This window comes from Seriola aureovittata, chromosome 20, assembly GCF_021018895.1.
Source record: "Seriola aureovittata isolate HTS-2021-v1 ecotype China chromosome 20, ASM2101889v1, whole genome shotgun sequence".
NCBI lineage: Eukaryota > Metazoa > Chordata > Actinopteri > Carangiformes > Carangidae > Seriola > Seriola aureovittata.
The window spans coordinates 4,790,622-4,807,956 of record NC_079383.1 but is presented as its reverse complement, the minus strand read 5'-3'; the positions used below and the strand labels follow the sequence as shown (position 1 = coordinate 4,807,956).

The 17,335-nt window shown below is 44.2% G+C and overlaps 1 protein-coding gene across 3 annotated transcripts in view; it reads left to right on the top strand.

Annotated features, from left to right (window-relative positions):
* The window catches only part of LOC130160991 (partitioning defective 3 homolog), a 343,348-nt gene that overhangs the window by 233,416 nt on the left and 92,597 nt on the right, over positions 1 to 17,335 (top strand). For all 3 annotated transcript variants that reach the window (XM_056363858.1, XM_056363857.1, XM_056363859.1), the window contains 2 exons: positions 1,768 to 2,001; positions 5,142 to 5,376. In XM_056363858.1, coding sequence (XP_056219833.1) covers positions 1,768 to 2,001; positions 5,142 to 5,376 — 469 coding nt within the window. The remainder of the gene's footprint in view (positions 1 to 1,767; positions 2,002 to 5,141; positions 5,377 to 17,335) is intronic.

The window sequence follows — 17,335 nt, the reverse complement described above, 5'->3', positions numbered from 1 at the left end:
AGGATCCTGTTGATGGTAGATGACAAAAGTGTGTGTGTGACATGAGTTTGTGTTCTCGTGCCCGTCGAGGAGTCCCTGCATGAGGCACACGCATACAAACATATGCACCCAGTGTTTGCATGTGTGTGTTCTATGCAGTGAGGGTAGAGACAAGACCTTATAGAAACATTTGCTATTGAAAACCAACAGGAAGAGCTGCAAGACACATTTATTTACACCGCATGAAACCACAGAGGAAACAGCAGCACACATTCATTACATGTGGAGGGTCTATATGGTCTGCGGGGAGTCGTAAAGACACAATGCTGCTCTGTCCAGACTTCTTCAGCATGTGCCGTGTCCTCGGAGAGTCAGTGAGGCTGCTAAAGTAATTGAATCAACAGTTAATCCATTATTACTGATAGTTTCCTCTGCAGATGTTTACATCTAACAAGGCTTCACTTGCGCATATTCAAAAAAACCCACCTTGTTATGTCTAACAGCACCGTGCGGCACGCTGAAGTCGAAGTAGAATAGAGGAGGACAGAAAATCAACCAGGCTGTTTGTTTACCAACTGGCAAGTAAGGTAAGAGCTCCGGGGAACTGACGGACGCTCCCTGACAAAATGAAATACCAATACCTGAGTCGCGCTCCACTGACATACCCTAAACAAACCCCTGGCAAGCATTGGAAAAATAATTACAACCTTCCTGGGCCTGGACCCAGTGTTGAAGAGGTTGACTGTTACACAGCTGGCCAGACACTTCAGCTCTATGTAGGTTCTCTTAAGGATATAATATGTCTTACAAGTTTGATGTATAAAAGCTGCTCTAATTAGCTACTTTGCAAAAAAAAAAAAAATTTCATGTCACAACAGTCTTTCATTTGTGTCATGTGCAGAGTTTACCTGTTAATTGTATTAACTTTGCATAATGGTTAGAATTCCTGCAGCATTGTTTTGTGAAGTAAACAAAGTCTGTGCCACAAGTCTTGTTTCATGAAGACGTCTCTGTCCGTAAACCATATTGGTGTGTTTTGTGTTGCTATGTGCAGCGCAGACGTGCATGTTCTGCAGGTGGCCTCTGTCAACGAGAGGTTTTGGTGATTCTGATTGAGGCTAATCGCCGCAGAGCGGGTTGCTTTGTGCGGTATTACCTGCAGTCGCCAACGCGTGAAGGCCTTAGACAGAGAGCTAAAGATTACAGCTGTAAGGTGTTGTTTGTGCTAAGATGAGCGAGTGAATACAAGAGAATGGTGTTGGAAACGAAACGGACTTAGATTTGTCTATATGCCTTCCCCTTTTCTCCCACCTATCTCTTAGAGAAAGAGACAGCAGAGTGAGAGAAACACCTTTGGGAATAGTTTTAGGTCTGAACACTATAATCACTCTGGTGCTGCGGTACATTGCTGTCTTTGATATTTCATTTATATGCATTACGTTTCAGCCATATAATTTAACTGTGCAGACACAAGAACAAAGGTTGAATTATAATTCTCAACAGGAAAATGTCTCAGTGAAGATGTAATACTCTGTTCTCATTTCACACACTTCATTGACCAGGCAATGGCATCATTTGTTTTTCATGTTAATTGCCAGACTCACACTTTCTCTATGCCTGCCAAGTATGGCACATAACATCATCCCATACAAAACTAGCAAAACGTAAATGATTCATTGTCATGCAATGAGCCCGGTAATGATAAGTTTTAGGTTGCCATTGTGGGGGAGTTAGAGTCACACGCCATTAGTCCGCTGGCCTCAGTGACACCCTTTCCTCTTTCCATAGGCTCTGCGGAACAAGAGGTCGGACCGTCGCTGGGCCTGAAAAAGTCCAGCTCCCTCGAAAGTCTCCAGACGGCCGTTGCCGAGGCAACGCTGAACAGTGAGATCAACGCCAACAGGCCGCGCTCGCGGATTGTCCGGAGCCGCGGCTGCAACGAGAGCTTCCGAGCTGCAATTGACAAATCGTATGAGAATCCCGGCGTCACGTCGGCAGAGGAAGAGAACAGCATGGAGACATGTGAGTTTTTGTTTATTCACAGCAGTGATCCAGGACAAAGTGCCCAAAAGTGTGTCACTACATAATGTACAATGGAAGACATCAGAAGATTATTACAGAGAAATTCTGTTAGTGTAATATAGGCCAACTCAATAATGCTTCCCCAGAGCCTGTTCAGAGTGGCAGGATTCACCCCCCAAGTAAACTAGGTTAGGGATCCCCACTTGCTGGAGAGATGTGTGTGTGTGTGTGTGTGTCACACAAAGCACATCTCCAATAAGCGTCTAGGTTACACACTCATTAATATTGACACAGTTCATGTTTAGTGAAATTGGGAGAGAATGTGGCAGCGTGTTTTCCCTGCAGCTTACATACTCTTAAAGTGCACTGCCGTGTTATTCAACATAGTGCACGCAAGGAAAAATGTCTGCTGTTTACCCACATACGTCAGGCTCCTATTGTATCCACTTAACACGTAACATGCATGTGTAATGACATTTACCATGATAATAAACTTTAAATTCGGTCTGTGCCAGTTAGTTTTGGCACACAACACCTTCCTGACTTTGCCAGGTTTCCTCACATTTGTTTACCCACATACCTCCAGCTGAAACCAAAATTACCTTACTTTATCCTTAACTACGACAAGAAGAGGGGAAGAAGAAGGACACGGCGCCTTCAGTTTGAGTGGATATATCCATTCCTACTCGGTGTTTGATGACAAAAAGACATGCATGGGATATAGAGAGGCAGCCGTCTTATGTTTTGCGACAGGTAATAACACTGCAACACTACAAGAGTAATCACCGGATATAAATTTCCATTCACCATTAAAGGATTCCATTAAAAGAGCTGGGGGACATTTGAGAAAGAAGGAATTATTTGCCTGAAACGCTTTGTTCTCATAAGCTCTGTCGGCATGCCACTAAATACAGTCTTATCTCGGCAAAGAAAAATGGGGAAAGCAACCGATTTCCCCTGCCGCGGTATATTGCATTCTCCCTCATGATATTCAAATAACTCTGTTTTTCAATTTAGATAAAAGCAGCCAGTCTGTGCTCGTCACTGAGGTTAATAGTCAAAGTTGACAGATAAGCCTCTGCCTTCCTCTGCTCCCAGACTTTTATTTACATAAAATAAGAATGTGGCATCACCTAAAGAAAATGTGTCCCCAAAGATATCCTGCTGTGCAAAATGCACTTCCCCCTGTGCTACTTCTTGTTGCATCGTTTGAGGAAATGGAATGGAAAAAGACAAAAAAAAACAAACAAAAAAAACAGTATGGGGCAGAAATCCCTCTTTAATTCCTTATTTTACTTGTCTGTCATAACCTTCACTGACAGGCCATCTGACATGTCCTTGATTATTAAAGCAGGAAAGTTTAATGGTTGAGTTTCACTTAAGTGACAAAATGTTTTGCTGTAGTTGTCTGTCTCTTCACATTATCTTTCCGTCTCCTGATGCTCCCTTCAATGCTCCTGCTGTCATTTGAGATTGTAAACCAAGTCGTTTTCTGCTCACTTCTATTAAATTGCTGTGGATGGCCTCACTTTTTGATGTCCGGCTTTTTCTTTTCTTTTCTTTTTTGACAGGAGGCAGCTTCTTTTCTGTCTTGTTTTATTTGGAAGTCACAAATTAAATGTAAAATGACAGATACAGCATTGAATTATAAGACTGAAGTCTTCCCTTTAGTTTGCCCTTCTTTCTAACTCACTAACAGGCCTTTATAAGACCACATGTGAAGAACCTATAGCCACAAACAGACGCACATGGCCACTGCCCTCTGGGTGGCTCTGGATTACAATATTTAGCATGTTATCTGCAGATTGGCATCGTTAAGCAGTAGCGGTATTAACACTCATTTAAATAGCGAGACACAGCTCACAGCTGCCATTCGCTACTGTCGCTCTTAAGTGGATGATAAGCAGGCAGCAGATTGAGTGATAAAATTGGTATACTCATCCAGAACCTGCTCCCAAATTTGTGGAGGTGGAGAAAAAGGAAGGGAGGGGCTAACGCGCGGCAATGAGCTGCATAATTGAGCAGGTTTAAGCTGCCAGTTCGCTCTGTGTTCCTGCAGTACAGCGCCTCATGTTGAGATTCCATCTCAGTAATTCCCCTCCGAGATGGCAGCTGAAAGAAATAGCTGATAGCTGCACAGATCACAAGAGAAAACAAACCCCACTGTTCATCCTAGAAATGTGAATCCTGCAGCTCCTCCCTCCCGTGGTCGGCCTCATCACGTATGCCGAAAATCCATCATGGTCTCCCCTCCCTCCTCTTTCCTCACGATAAGCACTTTTCTCTCCTCCATCAAAGGCAGAACTTAGACGACGACACACAAGACTGTAATAAGTTGTAATCTGAAGGACATCTACCTCATACCTCAGAGCCAGAGATATAGGGTAGACAGGAGCTATGTCGATTGTGGAACGCACCACATTTGCAATTAAGATCCCCGGGAGCCTTTTTCAAGATTATTTAAATGTATAATTACAGACAGATTAATTACATTTTGCACATCAGTTCTGATTAGATGTGATGGAAACTTTGAGTTTAATCAACCCTACATCTCCTAAGGAGTTTGGTTTCAATTTGATGTCTGGGTTGAAATGAGTTCAGACGTAAATTAAGAACCAGATTCATATGACGATCATTACAACTTCCACTATTTGCTCATATTACTTTTATATGAAATGCAATAGAAAAGGGTGAAAAAAAGATGGTTCTCTTGTGAGCTGTGTGAAATGTACACACTTGAAATAACTTCAGGCTCTCAGCAAAGTGAAAATATGTTCAACTGAATATTATTCTCAAAGGGTGTACAATGTAAATATATTCTGCTCTAATGAGACGGATGAGTTCAGTTTGTTTTGTTCAAAGCTGCCATACCTTGTGGGACGCAGCTTTTCTGTTAATGGTTTATCTGATGTTGCAAGAAGAACGAAGTGAGTCTTTGTAACTGATAAAGAAAAAAAGTGTTGTTGTTGTGTGCTGATTTCAAATACGCCGTCTCTGATCTTTGGGGAGTCAAGTGGAAGTTAAAGTTTTTGTCTGCCTTTTATTGACTTCTCTCTCCCCATGTTTCTGCGCTATTCTCTTTCCCTCTCACAATATCTATACCTAACACCCTCTCCGTCCTCCTTATCTCTTCACTCCAGTGGACGAGGATACAGAGGGAAGCTCCCGGTCGGGTCGTGACTCGATGTCCACCAGCGGTGACCTCATTGTGGGCTCAGGGCTGAACGGCAACCCCTCCAAAGATGACAGACGGAAAGATTGGGACAAGGTTGGAGGGAAGGAAAGGAAGAAACCTGAGAGGGATAAAGAGGAGAAAGACAAAGACAAGATCAAAGCCAGGAAAAGCATGCTGAAGGGCTTGGGCGATATGTTCAGGTAAGACCAAGACGGCGCTCAGCTCAAATTCCTAAACAAGCCCCCCCCTTTTTTTTTTTTTTTTTAGCCACAAGCGCCAATTGCTATCTGCTTTATTTAATTCCACTCAACACGTTCGCCATTGGATCATACAGAATTTGAATGCATTCACTGGATGTTGCCAGTGCTAATCAGGGACCTCTCTCCTTGAACCTTGTGAGATGGAGGGGGTGGATGGAGGGGAAGGGGGGGGGGGGGGGGGGGGGGTTATCGACCTCAAGGGCCTCTGGCACTTTTGAGCCAGATTATTTTTAATAAGGGGCAACATGTTTTATTCATAAACCCATGTGCACAACCCTCCTACCCAAACACGCTCAGCATTTGTTAACCAGCAGACAATGTTCAGGGCGCATACGGGTGCTAATGTGGGAGCTGTGATTCGGTTCTGGGGATAAAAGACCTTTGGAGATGATAAAATCAACTGCAGATTGGAATACTTGCGTGTGATTGGAATTCTCAGCGGCTGTTTCATCATGCGGGTTGCAAAGTTTTAGAGGCAGACTACCTTGGGAGGCCAAGAGAGGCTCCATGAGTCTGCTCTCAACAGCCCATAATATTCATCAATTTGAAAATAAATGTTCACGAGCGAAAGATTCAACATCGGTTTCATATCATTTAGCGATACTCACACCTGCTGAAAGTCTTTAACATTGTGTTAGCACCTCATATACCCCAGGAAGTTGGAGGCAAATTTAAACCAGACACCTCTGCTGGCAAATGTAGTTGTTGTTAACTCAGTCTTTCAGCCTGGAATAGAACACAGCAGAGCCACTAACGGGCAAAAACACAAGTCCTACAGTAAAGAACTAATGTTGCTTTGGACCAAACACTGTGTACATAGACAATAGTAGGAGAAACGTGCAAAAAAACTGAAGATGAAAATAAACATCCTTCGGGTATCCATTCAGTATCCTCTGCCATGAGGAAAATTAGAAGGGGGGAGTCACATTAATTATTTCAATTCCGTGCACATTTGAATACGGCATAAATTAATGGTGGAGGCAGTGCGGGCCGTTATCGTGCCGTAAGTTGTTTTCATGTGGATTAGTTTAATGGGATTAGTTAGCGTATCGCGGCACACGGCTCGGTAATGAACAATAAAGACGACAAGTGTGTTTTGAGGTCACGATTGAGGAATGCGGGGAGCTTCCTTATCTTCCATTATTTTCACTCTTGTGGGTTTTTTTTCTTTTCTTTTTTTTTTTACTCAACTGTCTTTGCATCCCGTGGTGTAAGTGCATAATGACTCATATAGACTCACATTCTGTTGCACACCGGGCGTGGGCACACGTGTGCAGACGCACACATGTTCACAAGGATGCACACACAGAAATGTGGTAGGATCAGTAAATGTACATTTGACACTCCGCGGTATCCAATCAGCGCCGTTGGCAAACCTCTTTGAGTGGCCGCGTGTACTTGGCCCGATTGGTGGCTGCTGGGTGATTTTTAGTTGTGCACGCCGGCCCTCGGCGTGCCCTCCTCGGCCTCATCATCGTTCTTCATTATCTTTGAGTGCCACTGCCACTTAAGATTTGGCACGTGGCAGGCCTCGCTGACACTCGCCCCTGCTCCGTGCATTTAACACCAGGCCCTGTGCCTCCTGAATGCAAAGAGGCAGCTTCCTGAAGCGACGTGTCTCTCCAGCTTTCATGCTTTGTCTCTCTTTCTTTCTGCAACTCATACTCCTTGTTGATACCTCAAACAATTTTCTACTTAAAACTGTGACAGCTCTCACACCCACACGTCTACACTGTCCTTTTTTATTCTCTCCCCGCTCCTTCACAATCCACCTAACAGGTTTAGAAAGTTGGAGATGGCAGGGAACTGAGGTGAGAATGAATGCGTCCCACTGGATACAATAACAAACTTTTTTTTTTTTTTTTGTAAAGAACCAAATGGAGTGATGTGAAATGCCTAGCGGTCAAAAGGGAGGAGAGGGAAAGAAAGTGAAAGATCTGCTGTGTGTCTCACTTTTAGCGATTCTGGCAAAAGTTTTGACAGTGATTTCAGAATTTTCCTGTGCATGAAAAAGGGTTTGGCTGACAGTAACTGAACACTCTCAGGCGTACGGATCACGGATAGAATTTACATTAGCAAGTTTCACATATCAGTGTCTCACCATTTCATGAAAACATCAAAAAGACATCCTGATTGGGTTAATCCTTTGTAATGCTTGTCTCCGTGGTTTTCATTTGCATGAAATGGACAGGCAGGCACTCGCTTTTTCCTGCATTTCTCACACATGCATGTCTTACACTCACCTTCTCCCTCTAAGGAGATTTCAAGGAGTTTGCAGCGCGCTGCAATTTGAGCTCATTTGCATGCAGGCCTTTGGACAGCCTGATGAACGTGTAGTGCACGTCTACTTAATGGACAGCCTGATTGGGAGTGCATTAACATCAGAGCCAGGGGAAAGGAGGATGGCCTAATATAGGCAGCGAGAGGGAGGATAAAGAGAGAGACTGAGATAAATACTGTGAGTGCAAAAATGACTGAAAGTGTGCAAGTGCGTGATGGAAACGAAATTGACTGCCTAAAGCCCAAAGCAAAGACACTGCAGTGCACAACCCCGACAACCCTGCTTCTCTGGATTCATACTGTACTGCCTATAGAATGGCAGACTGCCTGGTATACAGTCCCGTACCGTCCAGTAATACATAGCTTATAATCTTATGAATGGATAACGATGTGCATGCATGCATAGGATAAAAATTGAGCCCTAGGCAGCTCGACATCACTGTTATTTCAAGAATGTCTGCTGCATGCATGTATGACTGTGTCCACGTCTGCATTCAGTGGGATAGCGGGGAAGGCGGTGCATTAACCCCCAAACCACTGTACGTGATTATTCATCTCCTTTCTAGTGGACAACATGTGATCGTTACTTTCCGATTCTATCAGTTTTGTTTAGATGTTGGAAGCTTTGCCCAGGGCCCTGTTAGCATTATAGCAGACAGTGATGTCTCAACCCTAGCCTGCAAGAATCCATTCAACATGCCTAATGAGGTGTTGTTATCTGCTCTGTGACTGACTGACCTCCTCCATCAAAGACCCATCTCCCATCTCTTGATGCGTTTATGTGTGTGTGTGTGATCATGTTGTGTGTGAGCACTGGAAATACCAATTCTGTTTCATTTATTATAGGGCTGAGGATTCAATTGTTAATACAAAGTGAAAATTAATATTGTAAGGGGTTAATTAGACTCATTAGATGAGCATTTATGCATTGTCTGCGTAGCCGCCATCTGAAGGTTGTCATGCATTCGTATTTCTAAATCTAGATTTTTTTTTTTCTGGGTGTATAAATGTGTTTTTGACAAGAGTGAGGAAAATGCATCATACTGTAGGAAAAGCAAACAGCAGCATGAAGGAGAAACAGGAGTGTGAAGGCTGCAAAAATGGAAGGCAGGGGTTGGGATGGGGAATGGGGGCCAGGGGAGGAGGGGGGGTGGAGGGTGGATCGGGTGAGAAGGAGAGAGGGGCCGTGTGCACTGGAGTGAACTGGGGCACAGAGGGAGAGTGGGAAAGGAAGATGAAAAGGAAAGGAAAGGGAGAGGGGGAATGAGAAAAGAAGTGAGCTTTTTACAGCGGCAGTCACGGCATCGTGCTACTGTCTGCCTGGAGGGAGGATTGAGGATCTCTGGCGATTTTTTTTTTTCTTTGTACATTTTTTGTGTGCATGTTAGCACGAGCATGTAAATTCGCATGTGCGTGAGTCTGTTATGCACGTTCACATTCGTGCGTATAGATGAAAAGACTGTGTTAATGGGCTCTGGCATCTCACCCTTGCTCGCCCACACACACACACATACTCTTACCCCCCACCCTCCCCACCAATCTGATAAGTGGCATGCCTCACGCCGAGCCATCAACCGACACTGGAGCTCGGTGTGACAGCCTTGCCCCCCCCATCCACCCTACATCACCCCTGGGACCTCGCCTACCCGCTCCTCCCTGTGGATGCAGCCCCACTCAAGGCTACATGGAAAGATGCAGGAGGGAGGGGTGTGGATTGGAGAGGAAAGCAGTGAAAGCTGGAGTGTAGGGATGCTCTCTGTCTTTTAATCTTTATTATTCGTGTGTGTGTGTGTGTGTGTGTGTGTATTTGCGTGCATGCGTGAGTATGCCTACAATATGGATACCACACCATGAAAGCATAACTATGTGTAGCATGAGAGTGGGTAGTTAGCGTGTTCCAGTGCCACTATGTGTCCGTATGATTCTTTCTGCTCGTGTGGGTGTGAACAGCTGATGGCGGGTAAGCCATTTTTATCATTAGTACACCGACATGGCACACACATTAGCCTGGCTTTTTATACTCACACACACACACAACCGAGAGCGTGCCTGATGGATCAACATACACACTTTCTCTATATAACACACCCCTCCCCTCCACCTTCCCCAACACACCCACAAACGCTCACATATGCTTGTAGCATTATACCACAGTTGATTTGGAGACAGCAATTAGCCGCCTCCACATGTGGGCTCTGACATCTGCTAAATGTAATCTGAGAGAAAATGATAATTGTTCTTGTTGCTCTGCCTCGCTCATCACAATGTCTGTGCTGAGGTAGTAAAGGCAAGCACGGGGCCGCAGCATCAAGCTGTACGTGACAACGACCGGCAGCCGGAGTGATGTGACGAATGTAAGTAATGCAGCAAAAGATGATTACATGAAAAAAAAAAAAAAAAAAAACGTAACACATGAAGAATAGAAGAGACAGAATAGACATCAGCTCAGTGGGGTGGTCAGTGGTCACAGAAATTGCTTTGCTAGTTTTCATATGTGCAGGGATTCACTCCAAGCGCTTATGAGCAAACAGAGTGACTTCCTGTCAGCTTTAGAGGCACTTTTGTGCCGCTGACCCTTTGACCACCCTGTGTAGCAGGCGAAAATGAAGTCAGCCACAAATTTCCCCCCCGTCATGGATGAATATTTCAGATGGAACTCAATAGTGAACTTTGGCAGCTTTTGGCAGCTTTTCCATGTGCAAAGTCATCCCTCAATATCACCTTCAAATGGCTGCACAGCTAAAAGAAATATCATGTCGCTGAGGGCACTGTACAGAGAGAGAGAGGGTCAACTTTCTCAGCTTTCTCAGCTTCTCGGGGAAAAACAAAGGAGCACAAAAATGTCCTCAGAGTGTGACATCCCATTACTCTCCTGCCAATCATGTACCAGAGAGGCCCAGCAGGGGGCCAAACAACTAACAACAAAGTCCCCCACTGAGAAGATTAGCGCCACCGTCACAGAGTGCAGCGACGGGAGATGAAAAACAGTAAAACAACAAACTCTTCTGTACGCCAGGTTAAGTCAGGCACAGCTTTTGTGCCTCGTGTCAAGAATTAGATGTCACTGTCAATTTCTGGCAGGGTGAAGCATTTAGACACGGGGAGAGGCTGAGTGATAGGATTAAGGACGGGGAGGAGAGGCTGCTTTCTGACTTTAACCACAATGCAAGAATGAGAGATGGCCGTTTCAAGAGGAGGGGGCGGTTAAGGGGGTCTGGCTGTCCGGCCGCACTTCCTCTGCTTTAGGCCACTCGATGCAAATGTAATTGGGCAGCACTGGGCCTCCATCAGACAGCCCTGGAGTAATTAGGTTTCGAATGATCATGCAGTGCTCTGAGATAGACCTTGAAGCATGGGGAAAAGTGAGGAGGCTGGTGTGTGCGTGTGTGTATGGGTGTGTGTGAAGACATGGTGTTGCACGATGGAGTTAATTGAATCTGAAATCTTGTTGGCCTGAAATGAGATCCACCGATGTCTCTCACGCTGCGTCTCAGGCAGAGGGCTGCAAACATGACTGAATTCATAAAGTGTGTTATTAAAGAGCTCAAATTAAGTGTAGCAGTGCACCCCTCCATACTCTACCAGGCCTATGACTACTAATGATCCAACCCCAGTGGAATCACACCCAGACCCACCAATGAAACCCCCCTTCTCTTCTCTTCTCTTCTCTTCTCTTCTCTTCTCTTCTCTTCTCTTCTCTTCTCTTCTCCATCACTTCTAACATGTTCTCCCCTCTCTTTTACGCTTCCTAACTTTCCTCCCCCTCTTTCTCTCTCTCTCCATCCTCTCTTTCTTTTCATCAACCTTGATGTTCCAAACAGAAACCGCCCGATGTTTCTTAACTTCCCCCCTCTCTGTTTGATATTTGTTTTTCACACTTTGAGACACTTTGAATCCACTTTGATGTTATTTTTTTCGCGCTGGCCCAGATCGCTTTGATCAATCAATGCAAGTCAACTCTCAGAGGACAGGCGGATTTGAAAATAATGAGAAAACATTAAGAGCACGTACAAGGATCTGAAAATGGCACAATCTCATTTTGTTTTTTTAAATAGTACAAATGGATCACTAATGCTGCCTGTAATAAACCACATTAAATGTATGTTTTGGTCTGAGGAAGGGGAGAAAGTAAACTGGTTTAGAGATGCAAAGCATGCTTGATATTACAGAGACAGAGGTGAGAAATGCACATGGGAGAACCTATTTATTTCCCCCTATGTGCTATGCAAATGAAGTGTGCTCCCTGCTACAGTAGGACTCATTGCTAGTCTGCTCAGCCATCTACCAGGCTTAGCATGTAATGAAATAGAGGCCTTTGGCTGAAATGACCTTTCCTATCCACTGAGTTCCCACCTGCTGTTGTGTGCATACTCTTAACATGTGAGTGAGAAGATGGGTGGTGGGAGAGAGACAATCACAGTGAAGGCAAGGAAGAAAATAGCCAGGAAAATTGCTTTTGAATTACTAAGGTAATATCAATCGATGTTGAATTACACTTCTGATTTCCATCAAAGACAACCAATTAAAGGCAGGAACCGTATTCCTCTTGTTCTGTCAGTGTCTCTGACATGTGTTCGGCATGTAAAGTGAAATTGTCTGTTTTTTCTTCCCCGGTTTTCCACCTCTCTCTCTCTCTCTCTCACTCTCTCCCCTACTCTGATCTTTTTTCTCTGTCTTTGGTGAGCGTGTCAGTGAAATGGAGATTCTTTTCATGGCTGTATCAGGATTTCGTTTCTCCCTGTGTTTGTCGTGAAGGATTCTTAATTGGGCTCTCCCTGCCATATCAAGATGTGTGAGTTAGGGAGGAGGGAAATGCAAGGCTGAAGCTGCAGATCTGCATGATATCTAGTTCAGCCTCAACAACTGCAGCCATGTTGGTTATTTCTGTATCTTCTGACATCCAACCCCAGTGTTCAGTGACAGACCCGTAAGTAGCGAGACCTTTATGTAGTGAGGTGGAAGGTAAAGCTGGCACATTATACAAGGGTTAAATACAGGTTTCCCAATGTTTGACTTTTCATCAACCATGACCACAATGCTTTCTTACCCTTAACCAAATGGTTGTTTGACCCCATCCACCCAATCTAACCAAGTGTTTTCAAGAAGTCCTCCAACCTAAACAGCCAAACAGGTAGTTTGTCCCTACCCTCAGATACAAGCCATAGGAGGGTACTAGTATAAAGGGCCTTCGTCTTCATAGTAACAATAATACAATCCCCTATGAGTATACCAGTGGCAGGTGTATTGGACCTTCATTGTCATGATAACAATAATAAACATGCAATAAAGGTTGTGGAACAGCCATGGTTAAGTTTAGGAAAAGATTGTGGTTTGAGTTCAAGTAATTACTTCCTTAAGTTAAATGACCTGTAACAATTTACAGTTACATTTGTTTTGGAATTAAATTACGTAATCCTTATAAATGTAACTAGTTATTCCCCAACACTGTGGAGTATTGCATCCACTCGGGAAAATCTCTATAGAATACGTCACCTGATTTCCTCGTTTGCTGCCATCATAATTACTATAGCCAGTAGAGGTCGCCTAAAGATTCCATGTAACTCTGGGTCGTGATCAGCTGTTTACACAGATGTGCTATAGGTTATCTTTTTCACAGGAAGACCGTCTCACTATTTGACTTGCCTAACCTGAACTTTACTAACCTTCGGTCCAGATCCTGTAAGAAAGGAAACTGCCATTAAATATAATCTGGAGTCTTTCAGTGTAGTCCATCTCGGATTTCTTGTCTGGCGATAGCGTTGGTATATCAACTTCACCATGGTAGTATTTATTGATGACACCTTGGTTGATTTGTTGTCTCAATCTCATACCAGTGGTATTGTTCCCATAAACCCCACTGCTCCCTGACACAAAGAGGTTACTTCCTCTTCAATCGATTGTTTTCACTCTTGCAGTTTAATCTTTCCCAAATCCCCATGTTCTTCCTGTGCTATAAGGCAAACTCCCCTTTGTGCTGTAAATCAGTAAAGCAGATATTTCACAATATCAAATTCAATATGGATGTGAGTAGTGGCTGCAAATCCTCTTATTGATCTTGCTGCCTCATTTGTTTGCGGTAATTGTAGCACGGGTTTCTAAATGATTTCATGACTTGAAAAATGCTTTGTGCAGCATGTTTAATCTGACATACTTACAGTCCTGTTCTCCTAATGTTTTGATTTATTTTGCCTTGGAGAACCAGAAGTTTCAACCAACTGTACAAGGCCAGTAGACAGAAGATGGGGAGTGTCCAGGGTTATTTATCTAACCCTGCCAGTGATGTACAGCCACTATCCCTGAGATTCCATGGCATTCCTACTCTCTTTCATCCTCACTTTTTTCACAATTACTGTCACTCCCTCCCTCTTTCTTTCCATACATCCGCCCATATCTCTTCCCTCTTCCCTCCTCCTTCTCAGCCGCCCTGGAGATTCATTGTGGCATTGACAGAAAGACCTCTCCCGCTTCTCTCTCTCTCTCTCTCTCTCTCTCTCTCTCTCTCTAAATACTGGGAGGGATGTATATCATGGATCAGCAGACTCAAACACAACGCTTGGGCCGGTGTGTGTCCATGCTTGTATTTCAAAGCCTGACGTTTACGAGACAGAAAATCTGCTTCCCTTCTCCCCTCGCCTGTCCTTAATCGAGCATCTTGGAAATCAGGCATTTGAGCGTCACAGAACACATCTGTCTCCAGACTCATCAGCATGTAAATTAGTTGGGAGACAATTGCAAGAAGCAGGGATAATCAAAACAAGTGAAGACAAGAAAGGAGGCCTGATGAGCAAACTTAATTTAAGAGGTAATCTTGTGTCATGACAATAATCATAAGGTATTTCCTCTCACCTACATGTCCTCGTGGGTTTAAGTTGTTGGAAGTGAGAGCAGTAGATGCATCAACAAAACCTATTCTAAATCAGTGGAAGTCTCTGATTCCGATTCTAAAATTCAGGTTGCCTTTTTTTTTCCCCCGCTGTGGTACTTTCACATCGTCAGTTGTGGCTGCCGTCATTAAAAGAGCTGAGCAGACTTTTGGCGGCTGTGTTTGCTGAATGCTGAGGTCTTTGTGTTTGCGGCGTGCGGCAGGAGCCTGGCTGAGAGTGGCAGTGATCAAAATGGCCCATTAGGAATGCAGTGTGCCATGCTGTATCTAGGTCACAGCCTGAGCCACCTACTGTGGCTCTTCCACTGAGAAACCGCAGCACTGCCCCCCACCCCCACCCCATCTCTATCCCTGTGTGTGTGTGGGTTAGGTTGGTTAGGCTTTAACCAAATGTGAGTGTGCATATGTAGTGTATATGGTCATGGTGTTTCTGCTTCTGCATGGGTTTCTTCTGACCAAGGCATTTTTGCAACTTTTGCGTTTGTCTGTTTATGTGTACAGTTAGAGAAAGAAAGTGTGCAGGATGATTATGTGTGGAACAAATGTCAGCAACTCAAATAACACCACATTGCTTTTGCAGGATTGGAATACACTCACACACACACACACACACACACACACAGCCTACCCCAACACCTGAACTTCCCTCCGAGCCGCTGAAGTGTTTCTATGTAAATTGTCCTTCAGAAACTCCCCACTCACTGCACTCATACACTTTAACAAATGGATGTATGAATGCGTTTGGACTGTTTATTTGTGTTGTAATGAGAGGCTTTAATCAGTGGTGTCAGGGATTTGAATCGTTCCTTTGAGCGTGTGTAAAAACACCCCTCCCGTCTTCACACACACACACGTGCACACACACACACACACACACACAACTAAGTGATTTATGTGAAACATTAAAGGCAATCATGTTGGGCTGGGCCTCGTCCTTTGTATTGCACAGGCTGTTTGAAATATGGACAAGCCAAGCTGTCCCTTGATATACAGGCACACACATATAGATAAAACACACACACACACACACACAGATGCTTGTGTGTACCTGCTGTTGCTAAAATATGAATAATTGGCACACAGTCTGATAAATGCATATTTTTTTTCCAGCTTGGAAACACACAAGGCCCACTCACATGCAAGAACTTTTAGATCTACATTTATAAACTTACATTCATACACACACACACACACACACACACACACACACACACACACATGCACACACACTTATTCAGTTCAACAGTTGCTTTGATACTGATGTTGTTAGTTTAAAGGCAGAGAAAATCAGCCATTCACTCTGATGTAATTCCATCATCTTGGATGTTGCTGCAGCTCTGTGCGTCTATATTCTGTCGGCTGTCTGTGGCTAGAGAGGACATTTCTCAATAAGAGCGGATTAACTCTGTTACAAGAGTGTTGAAAATCTACCATACCCTCCTCCACACACACACACACACACACACACACACACACACATATTCACATATAATGGCACAAACAAACAATGAAGTATCTGTAGGATGGGATACCACCCAAAAATAGCCTCACGGCTCTCTGTGACTGACCATTTTTCACACACATGTATTTATTTTAGTCCTCACCCTTCCTCTTCTCCTCCTCCTCCTCAGGGATGTTGGTGGTAGGTAAAAAGCTCTGTTTGTCTTTGCTTATCTATGTCTACTAACAAGTAGACAAGTGCTGGAATGCAGTTGTTGATCAGGCGATTGGACACACATACAGGCTTGAAAGAAAAACAGTGCAAGGCAGAAAGATAAAGTCTGAAAGAGAAGTGTGAAGAGAGGGGGGAAAAACAGATGGAGGGAGAGTAACAAAAATAACTGAAAATACTGACTGACACAGCAGGAAAGAAAAGATAAATCTAAGGATGAAAACAATTTTCTGAAAGGGTATTATAGCATCAATTTCTATGCATCTGTATTCCAGCCAGAAAATCTTCATTTCCATAGAATAACCTCTTTATGGTAAACAAGGGGGGGACAGTGTTATTGCTTGAGAAAAAGACTGTCATTTAAATACAATGATCTGAGATGGGATACAATTCATGTACCTGCAAATTGTTTTTCCTTTTTCATTGTTTTGGTGCGGTGAAACGCCACGTAGAGCGTCACTGAAACCGAGTATTCTGAACGTGACGGTGTGTTCTTTGCTCAGCTGGGAGACCTGAGAGTCGCAGAAGTTTCTGGTGAGAATCATTTTGGCTCCGTCTCGCCTGTGACACCGTCCCCCTACTGGGGCTCGGCCTGATGTCATGAATAAATGCATGTCATGCCTCCACAGTGCGGTGCACGCCGCTTTCCCACCCGGCATGAACCATTTCGACTCCTATCCCCTCTCCTCCTGTACCTCTCCCCACTGTTTTCACACCGTCGGTGGAGGAATTAGGGCTGGCTTCCCTCCAGAGCTGCAGCCAATCAACAAACCCCCTCCTCCTCCTCTACACCCCCTCCCCTCCTCAGGAGGAAATCGATTGGTTCAGTGTGCGCGAGCCTTTGTCCACTGAAGTGAAAGCAGAGAGATGTCATATCTTGCAGTGACCTGTAAGAGGCAGAGTCCCTGTAAAAAGGCAAAGGAATGTGCAACTGCATTAAGAGTTGTGTTATTTTATAGGCACAATCCATATCATGAACCACTAGATGGGGCGTTTCCTAAGAGGTGTTACCCTATCCTGACATTCACTGATGAATCTCTGGTTGCTGTCTTAAGTAAAAAGCT